The following is an 11,190-nucleotide window of genomic DNA, read 5'->3' as shown; positions in this document are numbered from 1 at the left end:
TAAGGGAATTCTGCAGCATATTCCTTTTTTTAAAAAAAAATAATATTTATTGAATTTTAAAGGGTTACAAAAAGAAAAAAAGAAAAAACAGCATATTTAAGAAATACAAAACATCACATCACAATAATAAAAAAAGAAACAAGAAAAAAAGAAAAAATACAATAAATCTTCCCATATCTTATCTTTCATTTGCTTATTTCCTTGACCTCCTCACACCTCCCTTTTTTGTATTCTAGTTCAATTAGCTATTTCAGCAAATCCTTTCCATCTTTTCCAGTTTTTGTCCTCTATTTTATCTTAATATAATGTAACTTTACTTTCCCTCCTTCACCATTTAGCAATCTATTTTTCCTTAATCCGCATTCTGCTGCATATTCCAATGGCCCAGTTTTACGTGCCATTGCGGAAGGGAGACTCCTTTAATTTGTGTTTCTCTCAGTTTATCACTTTCTCATTCTTCAGTACCCACTTCTCTAAATTTCCACATCAGATTGTGAGTCTTGAAAATAAATCAGCATTTTGGTGCAAGTTTCTCCTAATATACATAGGCTAGAATGCGATTTTGCCTAATACGCACATAATTATTTTTTACAAAGCAATATACTGGAATATGTTTGCCACAGAATACTCATTCTGAATTTGTAGAATGATGATGATGATGATTTATTATTTATACCCCACCCCAGTTTCCCCAGCCACTCTGGGCAGCTCCCAACCAAATATTAAAAACACAATACTGTACAGCATTAAACATTAAAAACTTCCCTAAACAGGGAATGTGTGTTTCAGTCTGATTTTTATCTTGTTGAATGTTTCAAGTAATGTTTTTAGCTGTTTTTACGCACACTTTTTTATTATTATTCTTTTTGTAAACTGCTTCGAGGTTCTTTACAATCAAACAAGCACAGAAGTTTTATGAAATCAATAAATAAAACAAACCTTTCAGTAATAGCTTCATTTTTATGTGTATTTTTTATCTTTTTAATTTTCAGACCAAATCAATATTTATCTGCATAAGAAAATGCATTGCAAAATTAATGTTAAGTATAAATATGAATTAACTCTCCCTCTACCCTGGAACACTATTTCAGAATTATTTTCCTGCACACGTTACCCTAATACATGTATGTTTATTTTATTTTTATTTTGCACACGTTACATGAGAAGAGAACCGCATTGGAAAATTGGGGTGCAAATGCAAATTTCAGGCGATGGCTAGGTGCAGTTTGCAGATTGCTTTGGGAAGTGCAAATCAGTTCGGTTCCACTTTAAATGCAAACTGGATCAAGTTTCTCCCCCCTTTCTCTCTCCTAGGCTTTGTTTAGGAGAGAGGCAGAATGTTTTTCCCCCTGGCAGAGCAGGGAAAACAATTCAACAATTCAAGTTGACTTAGCAGGCCATTTTGAGCTACGAGGCGTCCTTCCTGCCCAGTCAGACTACCAACATTTCATTACCGTTACAAACAGCATCGAAGCCAAAGCTACACAAACTTCTGCAAAAATTTCCTGTTTTTATCGATTTTGCAAATGAAGAAAATAGGCTCAGGGGTGTAAAAACCAACAAGAGCAGAAAGATTGAGTCAGGAGGGTGCTGGGTGCTTTTTTCTTAACCAGAGTTACCTCTGAGATCCACACCCAGGGATTTTGTGTGTCTGTGGTCTGTTGAAGCTGCAGAGGTGGCCAGCCAGCTACTACCTAAATATAGCTCTCAAAGAGAAAGCTTTTAGTTTGATTTCCTACTGTCTTTCTTGATCTATGGAGAGGGGTACTGAGGATAAATGTGCCCCTGGGTATCTCCAGGGAAGCCTAGCCAAAAGATAAAGCTCTTGGCCTTTTGTAGAGCCTAGACTAGGATTTAACTGACCTGGTTAAACTTGCAGCTTCTGGCACCAAAGAAATAATAATAATAACAAAAATAATGTTACTTTTAGGGTCGCGGGAGGCACTGTGGGTTAAACCACAGAGACTAGGACTTGCTGATCAGAAGGTCGGCGGTTCGAATCCCTGCCACGGGGTGAGCTCCCGTTGCTCGGTCCCTGCTCCTGCCAACGTAGCAGTTCAAAAGCACATCAAAGTGCAAGTAGATAAATAGGTACCACTCCGGCGGGAAGTTAAACGGCGTTTCTGTGCGCTGCTCTGGTTCACCAGGAGCGGCTTAGTCATGCTGGCCACATGATCCGGAAGCTGTACGCCGGCTCCCTTGGCCAATAAAGCGAGATGAGCGTCGCAACCCCAGAGTCGGTCACGACTGGACCTAATGGTCAGGGGTCCCTTTACCTTTACTAATGTTACTTTTACGGGTACCAAGCATAAAAACTCCTGGATCTATTTGACTGTAGTTTGAAAAGTTTTGTCAACTCAGGAATGGGCTACTCTGCCTGCAGATTTCATTCACTTCTGCCAAAAGGGAAATAAATGCCCTAGACATGTTTTGCAAGAGAAAAGGCGTTTCAGGTTCAATCTTTGGCATCCTCCAGGCCAAAGTAATGTCCTGTGCCTGAAACCCTGGAGAGATGCTGCCAGTCAGTGTAGACAGCACTGCGCTAGATAGGTCTAGCTTAGCAGAAAGCAAGCTCCTGTGCTTCCTATAAATCAGGATGGAAATCTGTTGCCAGAGTTTCAGCCTGGACCTGAAGGCAGTGTGTCCATTTTTTAAAGGGTAAGATGTGTCATGCAGACATTTTGCCATTGCATATACATTTAGGCAATAACAGGGCATTGAATAAAGCAGGGAGTGCTGTTAGGGGGCTTTCTGGGAGTGATTCCTCCCTGTTGACCTTTCTCATTTATTTTTTTACATATAATTTTTATTAATTTCTTTTTTAACACAATATTTCCAACATTACAACAGCAAATAAAAATACTCTTTGCTCTGCTGAGCTCGTGACTTCCCTCCACTCCTTCAACTTTTTTTTGTTTTCAAGTCTTTATGTCGCTGTCAGGGCTGCCTCAGGTCTCAGCTCACAAAAGACCAACGCCAAGCTCTTCTTCTATACAAGGATGTTTATTGCAGTTCATTATTGGTTCCACAACCGAGGCGCGCAGCCCCGCGTCTCTTTCCCCTAGACATTAGAAGTCCCCTCTGAATCGGTCCCTCCCCTACACCAGTTTAATAAGCTAACGCTGCTCCACCTCTTTCTCTCTTTCCTTTTCCGCAGGGTCTTTCTGCCCGTCGGGGTTCCCCCCCCTCCTGCTTTCTCCTGAAGCGGAGTCTCCAGACTGCTCCTGCCCCCTCCTGCGGGCTTTGGGTCCTGGCCCCTCCTCCTCCGGGCTCCCTGTTCTCCCGCGCGCCTCCTCATTTGAACTCGGCGCGCGCGCCCAACTTCTGACCTTCCTTTTGACAGTTATGCTACTCCCCTCACTGCCTTCCCCCCCTTCCGGGAGAACGGCTTGCTCTGATCCCTCCCCTTTCTCTGTCGCCGGAGCTGCTCCCTCTGACACACTGGAACCTCCCCCTCCCTCGCTGCGCTCTGGTGGGGAGGCTGGCCCCGATTCCCAGCTGCCGCTTTGGGGTCCCCTGCTGGCCCCCCCACTTTCCACCCGGGGCTCCCCTTGCCCTTACCACAGGCGCCCCTTTCTGGGAATCCTCTGATTCGCTGGAGAGACTCATGGAATCCCCTGCGTCATTCCTATCCTCTTCCTCGCTCTCCTGGGATTCCTCTCCATCGCTCTCCATTTCCTGCCTTCCCTGTGCCTCTGTCCCTGTACCCCTGACAGTCGCACTTTAAAACCTCCACTTCTGACCTTTATATCCTAATAATAATAATAATAATAATAATAATAATAATAATAATTTATTTATACTCCGCCCATCGGACCGGGTCTCCTCAGCCACTCTGGGCGGCTTCCAACCAAATATAAAAAACAATAAACAGGGTCGCCTTCAGGTGTCTTTTAAAAGTAAAGTAGTTGTACTAGTTATAAAATAGTTGTAAAATAGTTGTTATAGTCAACTCTGTCTCTTTGGTCTAGAAAGTTATAAAATGTTTTAGGTTTCATTGCAGGATTTATTTCAATCCCGCTAGTGTCTTCACATTTTTGCCACAATTATTCATATACCCAATAAATTTACTCCAGCCTCTTTGAAACTTTTGGTCGTCTTGGTTCCGGATTCTACCGGTCAGCTTGGCTAATTCCGCATAGTCCATCATCTTCGTCTGCCACTCCTCAGTCGTTGGCAATTCCTGCACTTTCCACTTTTGAGCTAATAAAGTTCTTGCTGCCGTCGTGGCGTACAGAATTAGTCTTAGCAATTTCCTCTCCCGTCAAACCCAGCAAAAGTGCTTCTGGATTTTTGGGGAAAGTATATCTAAGCATAGGGACGCGGGTGGCGCTGTGGGTAAAACCTCAGCACCTAGGACTTGCCAATCACATGGTCGGCGATTCGAATCCCCGCGGCGGGGTGCGCTCCCGTCGTTCGGTCCCAGCGCCTGCCAACCTAGCAGTTCGAAAGCACCTCCGGGTGCAAGTAGATAAATAGGGACCGCTTACCAGCGGGAAGGTAAACGGCGTTCCGTGTGCTGCGCTGGCTCGCCAGATGCAGCTTGTCACGCTGGCCACGTGACCCGGAAGTGTCTGCGGACAGCGCTGGCTCCCGGCCTATAGAGTGAGATGAGCGCACAACCCTAGAGTCTGGCAAGACTGGCCCGTACGGGCAGGGGTACCTTTACCTTTACCTTATATCTAAGCATCTTTTTTAGCTCGTTATAGATCAATTCCCAGAATGCTTTTACTTTATCACAAGCCCTGCTGACCTTTCTCAATGGCCCCCATCACCCCACTGCAACGCCCACATGAAGGTGGTTCTCTGGCAAGAAGCTGGTGTCACATTAAACCTTTTCCACTGAAGCTGCTGCACATTTGATGTGGGCTCTGGACTTCTGGCTGCTGCCGCTACTTTCAGCAATGTTGTTGACCACATACCTTGTTTTGTCCTCCGCAGGTAAGATTTATTCTGCTGCTTTTGCCCAACTCTTAAAACCTGAGAAAGCGATTGAGTTGAATATTTTTTATAGACTCTGAAACTTTCTGTAGTTTTGGTAAAACATTTCCCACTTTTTCCTTAAATGTGCATCTGATTTCTAATGTTTCAGTCACAGGGCAATGTAGAGATCCTCAAGCGGTGTTAAAAAGTCAGGGGTGAAAAACTGCAGCCGTTAACGGTCCTCGTGGCGTTTCCCCTCCACAGTGCTTCCAGCCCACCTTTTGTTCCTGTATCCAAATCAGAGGTTCCAGTTTGTGGGTATTGGAGAGTCGGCACAGATTCCGTGCACTTCTGCCGAAAAAATTGAGGACAACGGATTATCATTCAGTTGGTATAAAAGAAGAGAAAGCAGATTTCCAGTTTTAGTCAAACGTTGTAACGATGGAAAAACTGGGGACAGATTTGTCTGCAGAGCTAAAGCTTACAGTCAAAACTCAACGCTGGAGATCTTGAATGTCCAGAGGTCGGATTCTGGCATATATTTCTGTGTCACAACAAATTATAATGTCAGGAAAGGATTATGCCTACTGGTTGTTGGAGGTAAGAGATTAGGTCTGAGATTTACACTAGAACCACTCAGTGGGGCAGTTAAGTTAGCATCTGTTCTCAAGATCATCTCATACGTTGCAGGCAAGGCTGTTGTTGAATTCTAGCCTTGCTCTTACATATTTCATCCTGTCACAAAATACCAGAAACCAGCCTCGTTCGGCCTCCATTGGCACCAAGAATCTCATGGAGGGTCTGCCACAGCCCTCAACTGCTCGGCTGTTTCCTACGATTCTCTCTAAGAAACTGCTCTGGCCTTTGCAGGAGCAAAACATTAGCCCAGCCCTTCCCCATAGCATTTAAGGGGGCCTCACCCCAAACCTCCTGACGAAGATACAGCTTTCCTAGAACAATTGAGAAAGGCAGATCCATCCTAGGGATCCTTAGGAATGGATAAAAATTAAAACCGCCCGCATCATAATTGCATGACCCAAATATCTCATGCAAGCCACAATTGGGATACTGTGTACAGTTCCAGTTACCTCACCTGAAAAGGGATATTGTAGGCAGTGGCGTAGCGTGGGGGGTGCAGGGGGGGCCGGCCGCACCGGGCGCAACATCTGGGGGTTAGGGTTAGGGGGCGCAAATCCACGGGTTAGGGGGCGCAAATTACTTGCCTTGCCCTGGGTGCTGACAACCCACGCTACGCCACTGATTGTAGAGCCAGTAAAGGTTCAGAAGACGATGGAGGAGGAGAGTTTGGTGCTTTTTAGTTTTTAGAAAGGGCAAATAAGAGGGGGCAGGATAGAGGTGGATGAAATTATGCAATGATGAATCTGTCCTCTCCCTGTTTTTTTTGTCATCAGACAGTTATACTGCAAGCACCCGGGTGATGCTTTTAAAACCCTCTAAGCAAGGGCCGTCTTCCCAGCTGCAAAACCAGCTTGCTTGCGTGGTCCATGGAGCGTGCAACTTAGTCCGGGTTTCCTGGGACGTCCCAGGAGCTCTCCCTCATGAGCCCTGGACCCTTTTAGCAAAAAACAACAGTGGATCCTTAACCTTTGTCAGTCTCCTTCGCTTCCCCGTGGAATTACACAGCAGTGGGGGAAATATCACCTGCGAAGTCAGGTTCAACTCCTCCAGCGCCAGCGTGAAAAGGACCGCCATGTTCAATGCATGTGAGTGATGCGTTGTTGACTTCTGTCGACAGCAGAAATTCCTGAGTAAGCAACGCTGGGGTTTTTTTTTTAATATATTCTTTCTCTCCTTTTTTGAAAGCTTCTTCCACAGACGATAACGGGAACTGCCAAGTCTACACAGTGTTCTTTGCTGTCGTTGGTGTGTTGGCATCACTGCTCATCTTCCTGAGTTTTATTTGGATACGAATTGCCCCAGGTAATATGAGGAGCTACACCCCGGGAAAGAACCATGACAATATGCCCTAGGTCAGTGTCTCTTTACGCAGAGGGGAAAAGGAAATTTTGCTGCCTGTAGTGGACAAGGCAGCCGGGGCTTCCCGCTATTTGTTTTATGTTTTAATTAGCAAGATATATATCACCTAATCAACAAAAATCAGTTACATAAAAAGTGCAAAATGTGCATAAGAAAATACTGTAAAAATCAAATATTAAATTTGTGTGCATGTTTATCAGGGTGGTCCAACCACTTTTTGGCAGCGCTCGACAACATTCAAGAAAAAAACACATCTTAAAGCCTTTTTTAAAAGTGTGTCATGTGTTGTTAATGATAGCACATACATCTGTTTGTGTGTTAAATTTGTTTAATAATAAAATATAGTAAAACTGTTTTGCTCCCGAAGGGTGTCACACCAAGATCTCTGAACCTCCTCCTTCAGAGGAAGTACAGGTAAGGGGTCTTTTTTAAAATATAGATGGGTGATAGGGATGGGGAATAAATTTGATTCCGTTTGCATTAAATTTAGAACTATCAGATTTGCACTTTCTGAAACACTATGAGAACTGAAACGCAGCCAACCTTTGAAGTTTGCACTTCCACAAATTTTGCCCATATTTTGCAGTGTAGCTCTCCATTCAAACAATGTTCACAAAAATGAATATATTTATGAAAATAATGTACAAAAATGCATCCCATTAGGGATAATTACTTGAGAAAATCTGTTCATGAGTCAAAAGTGCATACAAAATGGAATCTGCACTAAAATGTTGTATGGTTTTCTTGAAGCTTTTTTAAATAAAAAACCCCCTCAAATTGCTGCATAAATAATAATCATTATTATTTATACCCAGCCACTCTGGGCTAAGGTTACCAGATTTTTTTCAATGAATCCGGGGGCACTTATTGTTCGCTACATACATGTGAATGCTGAGAAAGCTGTAAATCCGGGTACTGTCCCCAGGAAACAGGGACGTCTGGTAACCTTACTCTGGGCAGCTCCCAACAGAATTAATGATAATAATATGAATAAAGTGATAAAACATCAGACACTGAAAGCTTCCCTAGATGTGGAGAACTGTATTTAAAACTGGAAAAATAAGAAAGGGAGACAGAGAGGTCTGGATGCTTTTCACATGGCCAAAAAGGCGTCGAATTTAAGCCATCAAGCAACTAACAGTCCTCTCCTCCAAATTTTATAACAGGATGAAATTTCCTATGGCCAACTGGTCTTTCAGGCAAGACCTAAGATGTGAGGAAGAGAAGACCAACAGTGCAAGGGAAGAAATCCAAAATTTTGAAGGACGTCTGAGAAACATCAGTTGCTATGAAGTGACAGGATACCCAAATCCTGTCTGTGAAATTACCCCAGGCCTCAAAACTGTCCAGAATTCCTTTTGTCTTGTAAAAATCCAAAACAGCTTTTCTCTGCTCTCCTCTGCTCTATCACAAGATGCTGTGCATAGGCAAAATGTTACTTTTAAAAGCAAATGAATAGCCTCTGTCAATGCCAAGAATACTCAGGCCTGAGAAACGAATGTTATCTCATTCAGTTGCAACATCTTTGGACATGCTGAACTGCTCTCATTCCCCCTTTCCTGGGAAGAGTCCAAAATAGTCCCAAGACAGCTTTCTGTTCATGCTCAGAGGAACTCAGGGGCAGGACTCTGGAAGAAGGGGGAGGGATCTGGAAGGGTACAGTGGTGCCCCGCAAGATGAATGCCTCGCAAGACGGAAAACCCGCTAGACGAAAGGGTTTTCCGTTTTGGAGGTGCTTCGCAAAACGAATCTCCTATGGGCTTGCTTCGCAAGACGAAAATGTCTTGCGAGTTCCTGCGGGGTTTTTTTCCTCCCCCCCCCTTTTTCCCAAGCCGCTAAGCCGCTTATCAGCTGATCCTAAGCCGCTAAGCTGCTTAACAGCTGATCCGCTAAGCCGCTAATCAGCTGATCCGCTAAACCGCTTATCAGCTGATCCGCTAAGCCGCTAAGCCGCTTATCAGCTGATCCGCTAAGCCCACTAAGCCGCTAATAGCGCTAAGCCGCTAATGGGCTTGCTTCGCAAGACGAAAAAACCGCAAGACGAAGAGACTCGCGGAACGGATTATTTTCGTCTTGCGAGGCACCACTGTATATATGTTTGTGCACATGATTGTGAACTCGTGCATGCTTTTTGTGAACTATCACACTTGCTCCTTCTACCAGTGCATGGATGGTAGAAATAAAAAGCCTTTTCTCCGAAACTATTCCTTGAGTGTCTGTTGACTCCCACTTCCCTTTCCCGGGCGCAATATTTTTCCCAACCGAGGGCAAAGCCTCATAAGGCTACAGCTAGACTCTGATTTGGGAAGATATATATATATATATTTATGTGATAGATTTGTTGCCTCAGAGCACCTTAATCTCTCTCAATTGTGCAAAACTTCATTTCCAGCAGGCAGCTGAATCCCTCTTGCAAAATGCAGACACTCTGCAGGTGGCCACAAATAAAAATAAAAAGCGGCGAATGTAAGATGTAACGTCTTTTGCCTTTTGCTGCTCTCTGTGGTAAACCTGCTGTGACCAATGCAGGAGCTTTTGAGACATGGAGATCTTATCGCTCTCAAGGACCACAACGGGGCAATTTTGCATTTCACAGGCCGGGGGAGACTGTGGCTTTTTGCAAGTGCAGGAATTTGAGGTGTGACGATGCCATGGGCCACTTGTGACAAAAAGCGTTTGCTGTGCCTAACTAAAAGCCACTTTTGCTGTGTGTTTGTGGCTTGTTGACATCAGATAGCAAAATTCTACATGGGGAGGAGGTGGTTCAAGAAATTTCTACCATTCTGAGAAAGTTTTACACTGAACAAATCACACAAGCGAAGAGGGAGGCTTGTTGACGTGGGGTATTGACATTTCTCAGAAAGGAGCCCTTCCCCAAATCTCTGAATAAAAAGAAACTTTACTCGGAGCCCTCCATACTGAGCTCAGAGCACCCAAAGCTACACTATTAATAATAATAATAAAGCAGAAGCTGTTAAAATAATCAAATTAATTGTTGTCAAATCCAGCAATGCACGCAATAGACCCTCCTCCCCTTTCTTCCTTAAGGCGTTTTGTCTTGAATTTAAATTATTGGCCTGCAGACAGAATCTGCTTTAATTTTCAATTTAGCTGATTTGAGAAATTTGTAAGTGCCAACAGTGTTTCATCAACAAATCCATGAGCTGACAAGAAACAACTTTTGCCCAGAATATTGTTAAACCCAGCAATGCCTCTTGAGTTTTGCAAGTGTTTCTTTAAAAGGTGTGTCTTATTTTTTGTTTGGTTTACATGCATATTTTCAGCTTTTGGGTATTGCTTTTTTTCTGTAATAAACTTGATTTGCTTCACAGTGTGTCTTCTGTTTGAGTCTGACTCTGCTATTTGCAAAAAACAAAACATTTTTCATTTTCGCACCTTTTTTGGCTTTGTGTCGGCCATCTTCGCTCCCTCAGTTACCTCGGTCTGTCGCACAAAACATTATTTGGTTTTCTCTCTTTACAGGCCATGCAAGACAAACAAGTACTTAAAATTATAGATTCCTAATAGGCCAAAACATAATAATCTTTTCAGTTTCAGTTTAATTTGGGCTACGGAGTTTTCAAAGCAACCACAGCAAAAAAGAAAGAAAAAAAGGACAATCAACTGTGTCTTTTAAAATGAAACATTAGCAATATATTTAGACGTAAACCAAAGAATTTTGACATGGGAGGTTGTTTATTTATTTCCCTCACCAACTTTTGACATTTATTTATGGTTTCATTAGGAAATGGAGCGTTGTTGGTTTTTTATATTTACTTATCAGTAACACACACACACACACACACACATATATATATATATATATACACACGATTTTGAGTTTAAGTTGCTGTGACCTTGTCCAGAGAACACAGCTGGACATAACAAAATAGCTAGTCAATACATTAAAACTTAAAAGGTTCTTTAATTCTATCTATAAAGAATATTCAGATGACACAAACTTGATGGAAGAAAGTGAGGAGGAATTAAAGAACTTTTTAATGAGGGTGAAAGAGGAGAGCGCAACATATGGTCTGAAGCTCAACATCAAAAAAACGAAGATCGTGGCCACTGGTCCCATCACCTCCTGGCAACTAGAAGGGGAAGAAATGGAGGCAGTGAGAGATTTTACTTTCTTGGGCTCCATGATCAGTGCAGATGGTGACAGCAGTCACGAAATTAAAAGACACCTGCTTCTTGGGAGAAAGGCGATGACAAACCTAGACAGCATCTTAAAATGCAGAGACATCACCTTGCCAACAAAGGTCC

At 43.2% G+C, this 11,190-nt stretch overlaps 2 protein-coding genes across 3 annotated transcripts in view; one reads left to right on the top strand and one right to left on the bottom strand.

The window, feature by feature from the left end:
* The window catches only part of LOC309520579 (uncharacterized protein), a 123,448-nt gene that overhangs the window by 14,921 nt on the left and 97,337 nt on the right, over nt 1-11,190 (bottom strand). The gene's annotated exons all lie outside the window — the stretch shown is intronic.
* LOC309520558 (uncharacterized protein) lies at nt 4,684-8,572 on the top strand. 2 transcript variants are annotated; one of them, XR_014214271.1, is made up of 6 exons: nt 4,684-4,941; nt 5,188-6,035; nt 6,191-6,647; nt 6,748-6,864; nt 7,289-7,335; nt 8,088-8,572. XR_014214271.1 is itself a non-coding variant. In XM_082202496.1 (6 exons), exons 1-6 carry the CDS (start codon nt 4,863-4,865, stop codon nt 8,136-8,138), a joined length of 942 nt encoding a protein of 313 aa, XP_082058622.1. In that variant the 5' UTR covers nt 4,684-4,862; the 3' UTR covers nt 8,139-8,572. The 2 variants fall into 2 exon arrangements, 1 of the variants encoding a protein (XP_082058622.1); XM_082202496.1 differs by having other exon boundaries at nt 5,188-5,523; nt 6,336-6,647.

Source organism: Podarcis vaucheri (assembly GCF_965113315.1).
Source record: "Podarcis vaucheri genome assembly, chromosome: 16".
In the NCBI taxonomy this organism is placed as follows: domain Eukaryota; kingdom Metazoa; phylum Chordata; class Lepidosauria; order Squamata; family Lacertidae; genus Podarcis; species Podarcis vaucheri.
The sequence above is the reverse complement of the archived record's forward strand: the minus strand, read 5'-3'. Positions and strand labels throughout refer to the sequence as shown.

Bases quoted from the DNA above. Each gene is read 5' to 3' on its own strand.
- LOC309520558 (XM_082202496.1), top strand. From the start codon at position 4,863: ATGTGGGCTCTGGACTTCTGGCTGCTGCCGCTACTTTCAGCAATGTTG. The intron at 4,942-5,187 runs GTAAGATTTATT...TCCCCTCCACAG, and splicing joins CCTTGTTTTGTCCTCCGCAG to TGCTTCCAGCCCACCTTTTG. The intron at 6,648-6,747 runs GTGAGTGATGCG...CTTTTTTGAAAG, and splicing joins GACCGCCATGTTCAATGCAT to CTTCTTCCACAGACGATAAC.